This window comes from Larus michahellis, chromosome 16 (genome assembly GCF_964199755.1).
Source record: "Larus michahellis chromosome 16, bLarMic1.1, whole genome shotgun sequence".
In the NCBI taxonomy this organism is placed as follows: Eukaryota; Metazoa; Chordata; class Aves; order Charadriiformes; family Laridae; genus Larus; species Larus michahellis.
In genome coordinates this window covers 9,723,910-9,741,796 of record NC_133911.1, presented here as the reverse complement: position 1 = coordinate 9,741,796, position 17,887 = coordinate 9,723,910, and the positions used below count along the sequence as shown (strand labels likewise).

The window sequence follows — 17,887 nt, the reverse complement described above, 5'->3', positions numbered from 1 at the left end:
CCCACAGGATTCTCCTCTAAGTGCAAGCATGGGACGTACAGATCCTGGAAAACAGTAAAGCCCCATGGAAATGGAGCACCGCAGACGTAGTGGTCTGTGGGTGAAGCCCAGAAAAGAATCAGCAGCAAAATGGAAAAATAGGTCCCTCAGTACCCGCGGGCGGCAGTTTGAGAAGGACGGTCACGATGAGCTTTGTTATAACGTTGATGTTGCAGAAGCCCAGCAGGGACCAGGGGGCTTTGAATCGGTGCCTTAGGAAAGGGGAGGGCGAATTGCAGGAAACCAAATCTGAATTATCAGCCTGGAGAACTGACACCAGCTTGCGGAGCAGCGAGCAAGGGGCCGGGAAGACGAGCCGCAGAAAGAGCCGTGGGAAGGAGAGCCGGCAGCCGCCAGCAGCACCTCGCACCAGCATGGCCCCCACAGCACCCTCAGTCCAGTAATTAAACCCTAGAGCACCACCCGCACCGGGGGTGACAAACCCCCCTCGATGGCACTGGTGCACATCGACCGCCGCAGGATGTGGCTGAAAAGGCTCAGAGGGAAGGGGAAGAAACAGAAAAGCACAACGGGAGGCTGAAATTCGCACCTCGCAGCAGGAGAAAGGAACCGTTTCGCTGTTTAGGTACACTAGAAACCAAAGTAGAAACTCCTAGCGCAAGGGACAGAACCTTTCAGGAGGGGAAATAAAGGAATAATTTCACATTTCCCTAAGAATCCAGGAAGACCACAACCCCTTCGGAGACATCAAAGGGCTCCACAAGCCCAGCAGCCCGCACACGCACAGCACGTGCGCCGGCCGGGCGCAGCAGCGAGGAGGTCAGCAGAGTGTTCCTCACGCCACGCCAAGGCAAAGGCCTGCTCACTACCCACAAACACTGCTATTCAGCACCAAAAAAAAAAAAAAAAAAAAAAAAAAAAATCAGCCTCCATAGTCAGCTCCTCGTCTTCCGACAAATGCGGTCTGTTACACAAACCAATCCCTATCCTCCCCATGGCGACAGCAGCTCCCGGCTGTGCTGCACAACACGGGGCGCAAAAATCCTCCCCCCAACTCCCGATTTCCAGCACTCGCTCGCTAACGCACCGATGAGCAATTCAAATCCTGCTGTATTTGCCATCCGTACGACACCGTCCCTGCCCAGCAGGTGAAGCGCCCACCCCCCGGACACAACGCACCCCTCCACCGGACCCTGGCCGTGACGCCTGGCTCCAGCCCGGCATTCCGACCTCAGGGACAGATTTCCCGCAGGGTAAAAACTTTGTCAATAAATAATCCCCCCAAATAGTTTATTTTTAATCAGCTGGTACTTGCAGGCCATTAAGATGCAACAAGCAGTCTCAGGCACTCTTTCTGTACGTTGTTTTTGATGCAGAGAATATATTGGAAAAAATTAGAGAATATTATTAAAGGTTAATTATGAGCAACTTAAAGGTTATTTTTGCATATCTCACCTCCTGGACAAAAGATGCTTCTTCATTACCATACCAGAATATAAATTAAGTTGCAAAGCCTTTAAAATGCGACCAAGACTTTAATTCTGTTGCTGTTTAAAACAGTACGAACAAATAGCAGTTTCCCTGGCCCCGCTGCAGCCTCTACGCACCACGGAGGAAAGGGCATCTCCAAAGGGGCCCCGCAGCGGCAATTAAACCCTCCATCCTTCCCGGCTCCCTTCCGCTGGAAGCGTAAAACGCATGAAAATACCGGATGGTCTGGCAGGTCTGGTTACAGCCATCAGGAGCCCCAACCCAAAATCTCTCCTTCTGCATTTTTACCTTCCATCTGCTCTCACCGGGACAGAGGCAGCTCATCTCTCGTTTGGCTCGCAGCCCACGAGCCCCCGATCGCGCAGTCCACAGGCGGGGGGACACCAATTCCGAGCAGCCCCCGAAATGCTGAGCATCCTCCCACCCCCACATGTTTGGTCTAGAAATAGCGGAGCCTGCCCAAAATTTGAATGTCGGTTTTGTCCAAAACCAAACGCCATGTATTTTCCTTGGCCGTATCTATCGAAGGGAAAAGCTCACCAAGCCTTGCTGAAGGCAGACAGTAGCTTGCTGAATAATTTAATCGCTTTATTATCAGATAATTGCTTTTTCTGATAATTCCATGTTTTCTAGGGTTCTCTGCCTCTCCAAGGGACGATGCTGCAGGACTGTGTGAAGAGGAGGGGGAGCCTTCGCACCCCAGCACCGATGTCCCCAGCAAAGCCGGGCGGCAGGGACAGGAGATGTCCATGCACATGGACCAGCCGTGGAGCCAGCACCTTTGAAACCGCACCCAGCTGGTGCGTGGCAAAGTCGGAGCCGGGAGACCACAGGCGGTGGCTGCAGAGAGACGAGCAGGCTGGAGGAGCCAACCTTCTGCATGCGTGCCAGGTGAATCCATCCATAAGGGATATATGGACATCTCGCCTCGGTTGTCCAAGGTGGCCAGTACCTTCTCCCACAGCGGTGCAGCTCTCCTGAGCCGACGGTTAAATACAAAGGGAAACCAGCTCCCACGCGCTGCCCAGGCTGGATCAGTCACGGGAGGGTTTGCGTGAAATACTTGAAGGCCATCAACTGATCTGGGCCAGGGCGTCCCGATGGCCCCCAGTGATTCTGCTGTTAGGTCACGTTAAAACAAACGGGGTGAGCTGTTAAAGGAATTAATTATTGGCATCTCAACACCCCTGGACCACAGCAGCTAAAAATCTATACGAATCAATGCCTCTTAAAACCATCTCTGTACTGTTTATCCTCTTCAGGGAAAAAAAGGAGTAGGAAATACTGAGAGCAGCGAGAAGAAAGCGTTGAGAGTCATGAAATCTTTAAAGTGTAAAGAGAGATGTGCCACATTTAGCAGGGATTATGTCAAGCAGCATCCCAAGCCAGAAAGAGCTGACAGCACACACATTGCCTTTGATGAAGGAAAAATAGGTCATACGAGACCCAAACACGTAAACAGAGCTTCCAGCAACACAACCAGAAACCCAAAATTTTGGCACCACGCATGGGCGAGGGTGATGGTCCTGGGTTCCATGGAGAGTTCGAGCTACATGAGAAAGCAAGGACCTTTAAACCGTGCTTTGAAAGTCTAAACAAGGTTTCAAGAGTATTTTTATTTGTGAGAAGCACAAGGGGAGACGGACAGAACTTTTGCCATCGACCGCAAGCTCTGGCCTTGCCGTGACCTCCAGCTCGCAGGAGCTTCTCCCCAGCACGGAGCCGCCCGCTCGTCCCACAAGTGCCACCACGTCCTGGCAGCAGCATCCCCCCGACAGAGCGGGACGGCTCCCGCACGGGGCGCACCCGAGAGCCGCCTCGCAAGGCAACGGCCTAACACAGTAAATTAATTCCAAAGCACAATTGTTTTCAATCTTCATTTACACCCAACCTTAGTTAATCTCACTTTAATGACAGAGGAAATGGAAATTCCCTTAATGAAACAAGTTATGAATATTTATTACCCTATTTTTTACCTGAAAATTGAATAATTCAATTAATTTTTCTATTAATTATTTAATACAAAATTAATATACTCCAAGATCTGAACTTATATTTAAGAAACCCCCAATAAAGATATCCAAGATGAAGTACTTAAGCTGGACTGACGGACAGGGAGGGAGCGGGACGCGCTCCGGGGGCGATGGGCAGTGGGACGGGGAGGAGGGGAGGCTTTGGGGACCACGTTCATCCTGCCCCTCGCCACGGAGCGGGGTCGGTCCCTGGCACATCCCTACGGCCGAGGGATGGGTGGATGCTGACCCCATCCCCAGCAGCAGGGCTCACCGCACACGGCCACGCGCTCCAGGGAGATGGAAACCTTTCTTCTCACTTTTACATCCCCCCCGGCAGTTTTGCTGAAACAATAATTGTATTAGGTTTCCCTGCCATGCTCCCTCTAAATCTCATTGCGGACCGGTACCCTCGGCTCCAGCCTAGGCACGAGCCCACATTTAACATAACAAATTGAATTTCTCAGGAAATTTCAAAACTCTGGAGCCAGCAAAAATTGCTAAAAAAGTAACAGAGGGAAACAACGATCATTGTGAGTGCATTTTCAATCGGGAAAAGTGATTTCTAACCAGTCTAATGTAATCTGCATCCCCTGTTTGAGCAACCAGCATCAGCAAAAGTTGAGGTGAAGAGGGGGTAGAACAGCCCTCCTCCAAGCCACGATGTCTATGAGGAGAGAAAGCCAGGTTACTTATTTGTTCTGCTTTTTGGCACATCCTTAGGACCTGAGCCGGGTCCCTCTTCCCCGAAGTCTGGGCTCAGTGCGGGGCTGCGAAGTGCCCAGTCCTGGTCTCCGACGCGGGACGAGCCCTTCCCTCTCCACCCAGACGCGCCAACGGAGCTCAGAGGGTTTTCGGTGCTGCTGCCGCTGTTACGAACCGGGTCCCGACACCTCTGTGATTTATTAGGTTGGGATCTATCAGTGGGAAACGCCGCCCAGCCCGCTGTCCCTGCCCATTACACCAAAAGCGACACTTGTTTTCCTGAAGCCAGGAGAGGGGAATTAAAATGCTAGAAGTAACTCAGTAGGTAGCAGAAGTAAAACTGAATTACCCCAAATGGATACTGACGGCGTATGCAAATCGCTATTGATTTGTCAGAGCAGGCTGCCACCCAACCTTTTTTTAGTTGCAGAAATATTAATCACTGCCAAGTCTCACTGCCTAAAAATGGCTTTTCGGCTCTTTCCGGGCTGAAAAACCTGCATCTGGGAATTTCCCCAGCCGCTTCGCGTATTAGTACAAGTGACGGCTTATCACAGCGTCAGCTTCCCGAAACATTTCCCAAGAAACGCTTATCTTTTGGGCTTTGCAAGGAAGAAACAAGAGCTCGGTACTTGCTGCACAGACACTCAAACCCCTCTGGTTTTGTGTACATGCAGCAGAAACGTAAATGCAATGCAGTAAGGGGCACAAACACATCCGAATTGCATTCCCCGCTGGAAAACTAACCTTGCAGCTTCTGGGCACGGCCAAGGCTTTTCAGTTGCCTGGGCCTCACTTGTGAAACACAGGTGAAGCTACACCCGATCGCTCAAGCGTATTTTTCAAATACTCTAAGTGCTAACTGTGGAAGGCACTAGGAAACAGATAAGCAAAGTATCTTCATCTAGCAGAACGCTTCTGGACTAAGAAAGTCGGCTTTGTCATTGAAATTCCAATGTAAATAACAATTAAGTTCTACTTGATATACAAATGTCAAGTAATTTTTTTTTTTGTCGTCATGATTTGCATTTAAACTTGGAAATGTCAGAGACTTCAGCCTTGCTGCATTAGCAGAAAGCTTCCCCAGCTCACCCTGCTGACTGGAATACCCGCTGCGGATTATCTGGCACATCATCAAGTAACCAAACACCATTTCAAGGAAACATCAAGGTCGATGCCTTGCGAGGTGTACTTGTTAATTTATGTTGATAAACTGGAGCCCTCAAAAGACTGTTGTAATAATATTCCAGTGTATTTATATCAGCATATTTTACCAACTAGTCTCATTCAACAAGAAATTTTGTTTAAAAAAAAAAGCAATTTTTGAGACCTTTAAAAGCTTTCCCGTAGCTCCTCTACTGCCACCACAATGGTATCATAAGAGGGTTCCTCCTCCATCCACCACCAAAGCGGTATCTCACCAGCACCGCACCGTGAAGGTGGAAACTTCTTCATGAGAAAGAGATGAAGACATTCAAAATGGCAGGCACGGCTCAAAACCAACCCTTCCTCTTTTGCCCCCTTCTGCACCAGCTCAGCAACCCAAGAAGTCCAAAGCTGGCCGCCGGCAGGTGACACCGCGCTGGGCCAGCACCTCTGCAGGAGCCTGACCTGGATCGCAGCGAAAGCCCATCGCCCACGTCCACCATCGGCCAACAGCTCCCCAAGGGCATCGTCCACGGCAGCGATCCACCCAGCAGCGGCGCCTCAGGTGGCACCATACATCACCTTATTAAGGAACTCCAGAAGTATCAGTGGTGCAATTCATTTTTATGAATTTTCTGAGATGAAATTAGCAGCACCCACAGCAGCAAACAAAGAACGGGGAGTGTTTCAGTTCAGCGACGGATCAATGTCATTAATTCTGGAATACCGAGAGCCCTGATTGTATGAACTCAGCATTTAACTCTTCCCATTAATTTTTGTACTTAAAAAAAAAAAAAAAAGGAAGAAAACTAACTCAACGATTTAAGAAGGTCCTTGAACAGCCATCACAACCTTCCTTCTCCTGGGACGTTATTTCTTTCAAGTGTAAGCACACAGGAGGAAGGTATTGTAATATTAATCACAAACTTATTTTCATGTATTGCCTGTAGCAAACCGAACTCTTAAAATCATAAAGACACCGCTACAAAAACATTTATAATCTCATATCTTTAGTGATGCCATGTATACCCAGGCTAGTTATTAAGTTTTCTGACCACTTAATAGGCTTATCGGGCAAAGGTTCAGCAAGAAATTATTTCGCATTAATTCTGGAACTTGGATTACCAGGTCAGAAAAAAGCCTTCTCTAATATTATCGTATTACTTGCTGTCCTGCAGCCAAGAAGGGGATGAGACAAAGCATTTATGCGCTCGCCAAGGAGAGACTCTCGGCTGCCGTCAGCGGGAAGGGTCCATCCAAGGGCCCTTCAGCCACCACAGCAGCTCTGGCTCCAGAGAGCCGTTTGAGAAAGCAACCGGCTTCAAACATTTCCCTTCCCAGGTATTACCGATCATTTAATGCGACAAGGAATCGCGTTACTTAAAGATGCCACAAAACCTACAGAAGCGTCTGGGGAAACAAACAAATCCTAAACTGACAAAGCTCTCGTTTCCCTGTATTTCATGAAGAGCAGGTCCTGCTGCCCTGCCCTCCTCCTCCTCCTCCCCCGCCCTCTCCTCGGAGAATCCACCGGCACTATTCCTTAGGCTCAACACCACTCCTTGCATCTCACTGCAATTTCTCCCCCTGCTAATTGCAGCGGGAGGCGATGCCAGCCCCAGCAACGCCTCCGCCCGGAGCCCCCCGCGCGGCCCTGCACGCCGACGGGACACGGGATGCTAAAAAGCAACATTAGAAAACAGGAGTGCTTTGTGTTAGCGAGACGTATGGAAACTTGCGAGCCCAAACCGCAGGAAAACATCCGCAGCCAAAACTTCACATGTCGGTTCCCAGGGAAGAAGAGGAGTTAAACATTTATGGCAGCGTGAAGAAGATGTGACATTTACTGAATAATAAACTGCAAACATGTCTGTTAATGCGGCTTTTTGGGATCTCCTCGCCATCAAACACTTAACCACAGCAAGAAAAACACCAAAACGCAAACAATCCCCACGCCTGCACATTAAAACGGGCAGAGCACTGGGGAGGGCTTTGCGTCTTTTAATTTATTTAAAGTTGGAGGCTGCAGGGAGCACCATCAAGACAAATAGCCCGTGACCTCGCTCAGAGGCTCTCAAACCCGCCCATCCGAAGGCATACAATTAAATCCTGAACAATCGGGTTAAAACTTTAACCTGTCAAGACTGCAGCTGTTCCATTTTTAATCAATCTGATTTCATTCAATAAAATGCTCATTAAGTCAATTAATGAGAGTTTGGTGTCACAAGCCATCAGGCATGACTGGGAGTTTTCACTCGGTGGCCAAGGCATTGATTAGCGAGCCAAGTCATCAGCAGAATGAGTCAATGCGCTGAAGCACGAGCAACGTTACCTTGTTTTAGGGGAAGTTGTTAGCCATTCTTCATGCTTTTCAAACGTTATTAAATAAGCTGCAATTTCCTGAAAGAGAAACGCAGAAAGAAAAAAAGAGTTATTTGCATGGCTCTGTTGGAAACGGGAAACTTTTATAACCGAGAAGTTTTATAACAGAGACAAGGAGCCGCCAGCCCCGGGTTAGATCTCAGCTTAAATCAGGCTCTGACTGAAACAGTGCGCTCGGTCAACGTTTGTATTCGTGCCCCCAGAGCCAGACTTGAATAACCTAACGAAGAGATGCAAATGAGGAAAGGCATTAGCATTTTCCAGCACAGACAATTTGCTGGTAACTTTGGTGACCGCAGCATCGCCGAGAGCCTGGCGTTACGTCAGGAGGCAAAGGGGAGGGCAGTGACAACACGGACACGGCAAGCTAAATTAAATATTTATAAATAGAACAGCATCACTGCAGAGAGAATTACTGAATTATTAATCGTTGCCATAAAAAGCCAGCGGGTGACATCAACATAAGTCATCGTTCCCACTTGCAGGAATGATACGGGCGATTACTTCCAGATCAGAACCGATTTGTTCACAGGAAATTATCGGTGCCGGCGAGATAATTCACGCCGGTGCTTGTTCACAGGCCTGACGGCCGCGGGACGGCCGCCCATCCATCCCCGCAGCAGCGCCCGCATGGCTGCGGGGCCACAGACAGGCCGAGCATCCTCGGCAGCGCTGGGGCCATCCGCGGCCAGTGGCCACCCCTAACCACGACGGCTGCTGTCACCACCCCAGCAACGTCCCGACACCTGGGGATGGCCAAGGACCCTGGGGTGGCAGCCCACAGGCTGCTGGAAACACGCTTTTTTTTCCCCCCCTAGAAACAAGCTTTTTTTCCCCTTGTTTCCTGCTGGAAACAAGCTTTTTTTATTTCTGAGATATACTCAGAAATACGTAGGGTTTTTTGATGGTTCTCTTCCAAAAATTGCCTCCCAGCTGGGTCCAGAGTCTCCCTTCTCAGCGAGGCCTGCAACGGCAAAAGCTCAGCAGAAAGGTCAGCGAAGCCGCCTTGAATGTTCAATTGCCTCCAATCCGACCCCAAACCCGCCTGCAGTTTCACCTCCGGAGCTGCTGCACCAGACGTGTCCGTAGGCTGCGCCATCGCCAAGGTACCGCACGCGCGAGAAACGGGCCTTTCGACCAGGAGGTGATCTTCTTTTTTTTTTTTAAAGATAGTTCTATATAAGGGTTGTAGCTGTATAGTACCAAAGCTAAAAAAATCCACAAAGCTCTCCAACCAGCTGGCCCAAGCATCTGCTAGAGCCACAAAATGCAATTATATTACTCCCAAACGAGACGTAAAAATATCTTGTTTCCAATACTCTTGGTTTTAAGACTCATACTTAATGTCCTCCGGGTATTGCAGCGGTGCCAGATCTCCGTGTTATGTACTTTATTAGAGTTGTGTGAATGTCATATTAATGACTCCTAACCAACATGTTTACACTGCAAATAAATTCTCCCAGAATCCACCGCCGCACCCCTTGTTTCCCAAGCCCAACTCGGCCTTTTTTAACGATGCCGGCAGCAGCAGAGGAAGGAGTAGAACTGCTTCTACGTGAGCCAGGAGGAGGAGCGGCGACACCGAGCTCTGAAAACACCTCTTCGTAATTTCTGGCTAATTGCTGCACAAAATTCAATGTCGCAATAACCCATCACAGCCCTCCACCAAGACATGGGCCATGACACAGCATCCCCACGCGCGACCTTCCCGGAGAACACGAACCCTGTGTGTCTACAGGAGCCACAGCTGAACGCGGCGCAAGTGCTAAACCTCAGAGGGGTCTGACCCAGGACTCCACCAGGCTCCCGAGAGCCATCGCCCATCGCTCCCATGCGTCGGCTCACGGCTTTGACGCAGGGTGCAAGCTGTAGGAGCCAACCGCTGATTTTACATGCATATAAATATATATATAAAAAAATAAAATACTCTGCAACTAAAATTCTTCATAAAATTATGAAAAAAGATCTCAGCTTTTTTTTTTTTTAAAGCCAGTACAGTATTTCCACCAAATGTGCTGCGCTCTGCAGAATTTTATTCCCAGCCCGTCCCGCGTTACGTCCTTGAGTCGCTGCGTCACAAACCCGCGTCCCCCCGCGCCGCGCAGCGAGACGAGCACCAGCGTGTGCCGGGGAGGGAGCGCGCTGTGCATCCCCCCTGACACACAAGTCCACCGGACGCTCCTGCCGGCTGGTCTGGACGTATTTACAGAAGCAAATCCCTTCGATGCAGAGGTGGAGCTGGCAGATTCACCCTCAAAATCCTGCAAAAATAGGCAGGTTGGGAAGGGGGAGGGTTAAGATTAGCATAGGATTTTCCCTATTCCTACTAAAAATCAACTTGCTGTAAGGAGAATAAAGCAATTTTCAAGTTTTGTGTCTGAATAAACACACTGCTGCAGCACAGAAATCCGAAGTATTTCAGGTAAACAAACACGACTCTTACCCGCGGCTTCCTCACTTCGTTCCTTCCAGCCGGCCCATATCCTGTACCCTTGGACCCTTCCTCCCAAATGGCCACTGACGGAGGAGCCGTGGCAATGAGATGCTCCCGTTTTGGGGCAGAACGTTTGTTTCCACGCTGCTGGGCCGGGCCTGCCTGGGGAACGTGGGCAGCCCAGAGAACAAGCTGCCGTCGACGCCGCAGGAACGCGGGCACCCACCGAAACACGGGGGTGTCTCACCGGGACGGTGAGGGACCTGCCCCCGCCGCAGGCAACGCCAGAGCTCCAACCGGGCTCCAAGCTGGATCTTCAGACAACTCAAAAACATCTCATTCAATTCTTCTAACAGGATAAAAGAAGGAACCCGCATCAACGAGGATAGGAGCTCCCCCAGGCTTTCTGCTTAATGATATATTACAGCCTGATTTCCCTCCTCCAGAGGAAATACCTTGGATAACAAGGAAAATCTAGCTCATGGCAACGCTATAAATTAACACGTACAGCAGAGAGACAGCGAATCCTCCACGCTGCCTTCTGTGCCCCGAGTACTCAGAATTACCAGGAGTGGCATGCAAATGGGGCAAAAAAAAACCCGCCAAAAACACTCCACTCCACCCCAAAAATAAAAGCCAAACCAAAGAACACCTGCTCGTCTGCTCACCCTGCCTGTGCCTGCCTGCAGCCCCGTCGCCCCGAGCACCGCATCCCCCACCGGGACACCTCGGCATCCCCAGCACCGCGAGCCACCGCGCTCTCGGCCCCTCCGTCGGGGTTGGGGGGGAGCTGAACCGGGCAGGCGGAGTCCGAACCGGGTCCGGTGCCAGGAGAGCTGCTGCCGCGGCGGCTGAGCGCCATCCCAGCCCCACAACCCGCCCCGCACAGGGGAGAAACGAGCAGAACTCCCCGTTTACGGTTTGACACGCGTGTGCCAACTTCTGTCACTACATCAGCACCGAGACTGGGAGAACAATCTCCCGTCTGCCACCTCCAACTGGAGCGGAACCGCGAGACGCGGGTGACTCAGTGATGCTCGCGGCGAACACTCACACACGCACACAAAACCAGGCAAAAAGGCGAGTTTCCAGTGAAAGGCACCAGGGCGAGCCCTGAATTGGCGCTGCACAGCACAATGCTCATTTTGTAAAGGACACCGGAGGAGTTCGGGAGCACGGGCACCAGCAGCAGAGGAGCTCAGCAGCGAGAGGCCCCGGGCAGCGCCCACGGCCGGGACGGAGAACACCCATCCCAGGGAGGGGACGTGCCAGGGACGGCTCCGCCGCTGTTGGCAGCAAAACCCCTTTAAATCCTCTTCTTTGAACCTTCTGCTTTCTGTAACGCCACGACTTCGTGTCCATCGCCCAGGACAGTCCCAGCAAACGGCAGACCCCGGGGCTGGCAGCCACAGCCGGGTCCCACACGCCGCCACAGCTGCTCCGGTGCTGGAGCCAAAGGAGATGCTCCTCCTGAGGAGCCGAGCCGGCGGCACGCACAGACCCACAGCTCCCCCAGCAAAGCCCAAACCAAGACAAGGGCGAGCCCAAGCAGTTCAAGCCATAAAAAAAAACCACGTTGCTTTTTTTAAAATCCGTCAGCATGGTGAGGAAAGCACCACCTGCGAGACACAAACACAAGGCTGAGGTTTGTGAGAAGTCCCGCAGCCACAGGCAGCGCAGAGGGGGCTGCAGCTGGGAGCCGTCAGCACGCCGAAAACCCACTATCAAAACCCATCCCAAGCAGCCCCAGTTTGGAAGTTTCCCTCCTGAACACCACGTCCCACACAGGTTCTTGCAATAAATTAATTCCTACGGAGTTTTTGCTATACACAGGTTGGAAAAAAACAAATCCGAAAGGCCCAGAAGAAAGCGGTCAGACTAACGCTGATGTTTGACCAGCGGTTTGCAAGGGACGCTCTGTGAAAGCGCGTGCGTCTGCTTTGGGGCACACGCAGGGCCACTAACGACGAGGCGGTGGGTGCCCGTCAGCTGCCGGGGCAGGTACCCCCTCATCACTGCAACACCGCCCTTCCTTCAGGAACGGGGGGAAGAAATAGATTTATCACTAGAAGACACAAAGTCATTAAATAATTAAAAACAAAACTACAGGCACAATAAAAGACCTCTGATAAAAAAAAAAAACCTGCATTTTAATGCGCGTTAATTCCCCTAATGATTTGCTCTGTGTGTCTTCCAGGGTCAAATCAATGTCTTCACCAAAAAATTCAATTACATCCCATTCATCGTATCTTTGGAGCGAGGCTATTGTTTGCTTTTGTCTCCTATCAAACCCTTTCCGGGCTGCCTCTGGCCCGAGATTACAAACAAAAGGCAGCGTGGCACCAGCAAGGTCAGACGAGACAAAGCCCGGCTTTGAAACCCTCGGCTCTCCCCCCTCAGCCTCGCTGTTTCATTATGAAGCGAGCGAAGGCAATGAAAGGACGCGTGCCACGAACGCCCACCTCATCGCGGCTGGCGACTCCCCCAGCGCTGCCAGGGTGCGCGGCGCTGGGGGACCCCGAGGCCACCCGAGAGCATCTCCGCGGGCGAGGGCCGGCAGCCCATGGCCGGGACGTCCCGCCAGCCCCGCATCCCACCGGAGCCCGGCCGTGGAAACAGCGTCAGCGGCAAAAGCGAGCCCCCGTCGCCGGGAGAGGCCGAGAGACTGAAAGTCGCACAGACCCAGACCCGTTCCTGACCGTGCCCGACGATTTCACGGCGACGCTCAGCACATGGCTTTCCCCCTAAATGAAAGCCTGCAGGACGGAGCCCTGTGGTCATCGCTCGCAGGACGCTGGTGAGGAAAAAAGGCTTAATTTGATTCGCTAATGGAAACGCCCCGTACAGCAATTGGATAATTTAACATTAAAATCACATGAGTTATGTTTTATCCTGAACTCGGCCATGTAATTCAGTGGTTTGATTCACACTCTGTTGCTCAGGCTGAAAGCATTTTATATAAATGAACACGTATTTTTATTTTGCACGCTCACATTGTTTGGAAGAAAAAGTTATAAAAAGCTCTGAAATTCGCAACGAATACCCCTGCCTGGCAGAAGACGGTCTCCAAATCCAAATTTCGGCCTGGAGGAGGTGCAAGGGAAGGCTCTGGCATGGGACACAGGCGTTTAGGATGCAGCTGTGGCTAATCGGGATTATCGCTGTCCCAGAGACGGCCGAGGGCAGCGGCTCTCTCCCGGCTCGACCCCCCGCGGGTCATCTCTGCACCGTTCGAGGGGACCAGCGATTCCCACCTGAGCTCTCGAAAGAAAAAGAGAAATTGGAACCCAAACAGGATTCCCTGTGCCAGGCGGCTTAGGCCACCTATCGTGTCTCAAAGTAATAAATCATTAGTTGGTTTTTTAAAAAAAAAAAGTCTGAATTTCAAGTTCTTACTTCACATGAGTTATACGCATCCAAATTAATAAGCTTGAAATATATGCATGTTTTAAGAGAAAGCAGGGGAGTTTGTACACATCTCTGAATTTATACCGCAGAGCTAATAAAGTTGCGATCTCTTAAGCAAGCACATTTATTCTCTTAGGAAATCTCCACGTCCTCGCTGCTATAAAGACAAATTCCAGCCCATCGCTTCCTTATCGTCCTTCCACTCTGAAATGAAAATACAAATTCATGTTGATTATGTAGCATCTTCTCAGCTGGGATCAAGCCGTTTTCATTTTCTAGCTGTCCCCGCTCTCAAGGCCATTAATATTCTGAATATTACAACTACAGACCAAGCCGAAAACCACACAGAGCAAGGTCTCACTACCTTGTTTAGCATCACTGGAAGAAAAAAATTGCAATACCATTTCATTTGTCCGGTTGTTTGGCCTAAAAGAGGAACTCGGCATCAAAAGGGATGCGGCTGGGTGGGCTGGGGAGAAATGAGAAGCAAGAGAAAAGCAAACAAAGCTTCTGAGCACGCAGAAGAAAGGCAACTCGGGCTGCTGTCGGGTTGGCAAACGCCTGTCAACAATAAAAAAAAAACCAAACAACTTTTAAATAAAACGTTTTGTTTACTTTTGCAGGTAGTGCTTTTATTTTTGGCCTTGAAGCGTTACCTACCTGCAACTTTCTAAAGCAAAAGCCTTGCTCTGCACACTCTGAAGCCGAGAGGGGGAATAAACCCAAATTTTACTATTTTACTACGGTGTTAGCGGCAACCAGCACCAGCGGCGCGAGCTGGAGGCCGAGGGGATGGAGGTTCCCTGGTCGCCAGCACAAGCCGGAGCAGGGTGTCAGGCTGCGCTTGTGTGGCTTTGGTTTTCCAAAGTGCCGTGAATTTTCTCCCCAAAACCCGCCCAGCCTCGCAGCAGCAGTGGCGCTTTGGCGGGACTTGCTCCGATTGTCCCCAAAAACGCAGGGGGGAGGAGTGGGGCGTCACCTCGTTCGGGGTCTGATGCAGGGAACCTGAAAGCAAACCTTCCACTTACTACACTAATTCCATCGTGATGGAAGAGGCAAAGACCAAAATAAATTAAAACTTCATTTAAAATGTATTTTTCTAATTGAGTAAGGGTACACCAACTAATGTTCTATCTAATTAGATGGAAGCTGGGTTTTATTATCAATATCTGCAGCTAACTAATTGAATCATTTACAGTCCCCGCTGCGCCGAGGGGCTGCCGTGCACAGAGCCTCCGCCACGCCGCCGTCCCTGCCCCCAAACCGGCATCAGTCCCCTCGGGGGGGACCCGCTTTGTAACGGGGTCCCGGCCTCATCGGGACTCAAACTTCGTCTCCTCGGAGCCCGTGCAAATTCCTCCTCCGCAAAGACGAGGCGCTGTCGGGAAACACGGATCCCTGCATCCCTGGCACTCCTCCCCGAGCATCCTCCATCCCGCAGCAACGCTCTCGCCCGGGGGGACGCCCTTCATCAGGCACCTGATGGCACCTACGCAAGGATGTGCTGCTTCGCCCCCTGCTCCACCACCACCACCACAGCTCCCCAGCAAACGGCTGAGGTTTAAATGCCCGTTTTCCGGCAGAAGGAAAACCCGCCGGTTGCCAGGACGTGGTGCCTCCCGAGCCATCACCGCTGGGGGTCCCAGCCAGTTGCCTGGGGGAGAAAAGGCTTTTCTTTATTCCTGGAGCACTAAACCAAACCCCGCTCTGGAAGGGTCTTAAAAGGAGATTTATTTTGCAGAAGCTGTTTTAGAGCCTCTGCGTAGGAGAGAGTGATAAATATTCCGGCTTTCCCCAGCCTCTGCTGCCGCTGCTCTTCCCTCGGGAAGCAGCGGAGCAATAGGAGGGGGAGAGGGAGAGAGGAAACAGAAAGGGGGGAACGACAGGCTGGTTACCAGACCCCGGGACGGGCAAACACGACGCAGAGACGCTCCCCCAGGGGGGCAGAGGGGACGGAGGGGCAGAGCTCACCCCCATGAACGCAGCGCACACTCACACACAGCACAGGCATTATTTATAGCCGTGAAAACATCTGTAAATGGCTTCAGCCAGACCGCTTGCTCTATTACCCTGACAGATGAAAAAATCCACAGTTTTGGGGGCCCAAAGTATCTCTTGCTGTGCCAGGGAACAAAGATGACCCGCAGCCCGCTGGCTGCTGCCAGCCCCTTCCCCCGCCTCCCGGCAGAAAACTCCTCTGCAGAGTTTAAATCTTGCAAAAGAGGCGCAACGGCAGCCCTGGGACCGCTAATTGGCACCGCAGGAGAATAAAGGCACCGAGTGGAAAGTGCATTTGGTCGGGGAGATGTACGTCTTGTTCCTCCGCGTTGTGCGCGGTGACAAGCGGCTGGGTTGCAGGCGCTGGGATGTTTTGGTTAATAACAGCGTCTCGCTAACCATCTGCTAAAGGTCCACGCTATTAATTTAACGGAAAAAAATGGAATAGATTACTCTTACAGTTTTCAATTAAAGTACATGATGTCTTCAAACTGCAACCTTAATTAGACATTATAGGATGACATTTAGGAATCTGGAGCTCCGATAGCGGCTCGAGTCGCCCGGCTGTGAAGGCATCTCGCAGCGGCGCTGGGGCAGAGCGCACCTGGGGCACCGCCGAAAGGGGCGGCCCCCGAGTCCCAGCACCCGGGGGCTCGGTTTAACTCCCAAAGTTAAACGGGTAAAAGAGCAAAACCAACGGCAGCCTCAGCACAACGGAAAACACCGCTTCAAACGAGCCCAGACGCGTTCCCAAAGAAAACTTCTGGAAAGAGACAAGAGTGCAAAAGGACAAAGAGCAACCGACGGGAAACCAACCAACCAACGGGAAACCAACCAGCGGGAAGGGGGTGGCCAACAGAGGGGTGGCCAACATCGCCCACAGCCAAGCCTAAACGCTTCCAGGGAGACTTCATGGAAATGGAAAGCTTGATCTCTGCAGTCAAAGGTGCCCTGCAGCATCCCCACTTAACAACCACTTTCCTACATCCCAGCAAATTCAGACTCTCTCTGCGGCTAATTAATAATTAATTATTATTTTACACGATCCCATTTAGACAGCATTCATAGATCTTCTTCCAGCATACGTAAGCCTTCAGCCCGCTCTACTATGCTTTTCATTAAAATCTTAATTTGAGAAGTTGCTGGAGACGGTTTGTTACTAGAAGGAAATCGCGGCTGGAGCTGTACGGGTCTGCACGGCTCAGCCCAGTTACACCCCGGCTCCTCTCCCCACTCAAATCGGCCAGTGCTCAAAGCGGCTAGCCCTTCTCACTCTTAAACTTCTCTAAAGTACCAAGTGGGCGACTTAAATGCTTTCTTTTCAAGGCTAAACCTGTTATGAAGAAATTAGATTAAGACAAAAAAATAATTTTCTCTAAAACACATGAAAAGCGAGAAGAAAAAAACCCCAATCTGTGAAACAGACACCGGAGTTAAACGAGATCTGCTCAGCAATTTCACCTGCCAGATACACATGGAAAATAGTAACCTTAAATACGCAACGGGTCTTTATAAGAGCCAGACCATAATTCTGCACAAACACACTTAGCGATGCCTGTCCTGAACCGCTTGGCTCAGAAGTACCGTTAGTGGCCAGTATTAGCAAAGCCAGGGCCTAATGGGATTAGGATAGATTTTATCTTCCATTTAAGTCCCGAACTGAGGGATAGTCAGTAAAATGGAGCGATATTAAATAATACCCAATCTTTACTTACTGGAAAATACCCACAGATCATTACATGATTATTTTATTATTATTATTATACTTTCTTTTAAATGACCTTGGGCTAAACCCTGTGATTTAAAGGAACACCTGAACCGTCGTCTTGCTGTCGCCATCAGCTTTGGTACCGCCAGCGGGACTTCGCTTCGGTGGCCTGAGAGTCTCAAATACGCAGTGGGATAAACAAAGACAATTCAGCAAGACACAGGTAGCTACGATGCGTTAGTTACCGCATAATAAGAAAAACCTCAATTATTTTACATAACTTGAACAGTCCCAGGGCTTGTAGATGCTGAGGAGTGTCCCCGTGCACCACCGGGAGATGCCACCCTGCTCCCGACTCCCACAGAAATGAGGGGGACCATCTCCTTTTCTGCAGCTCTCCTCCACCGACCGGCAAACCCCAACCGTGCTTTGGGGCATCACGGGGGGACAGGGCAGGTCCCCTTCCATGACCCTCCCTTTGCGGGCAGCGCGAGACACCGAGCCCTGCTGAACGCAGAGTCAAAGGGCACCCTTTACCTATAAAATTGGAGAAAAAACACAGAGAGAGAAAAGGCCCCAAATCATTTTGCCATTGAACCACTT

At 50.8% G+C, this 17,887-nt stretch overlaps 1 protein-coding gene across 5 annotated transcripts in view; it reads right to left on the bottom strand.

Moving 5' to 3' along the window:
* Positions 1 to 17,887, bottom strand: part of CAMTA1 (calmodulin binding transcription activator 1) — a 296,378-nt gene that overhangs the window by 210,638 nt on the left and 67,853 nt on the right. For all 5 annotated transcript variants that reach the window (XM_074560717.1, XM_074560719.1, XM_074560718.1 and 2 more), the window contains one exon: positions 7,687 to 7,754. In XM_074560717.1, the coding sequence (XP_074416818.1) occupies positions 7,687 to 7,754 (68 nt within the window). The remainder of the gene's footprint in view (positions 1 to 7,686; positions 7,755 to 17,887) is intronic.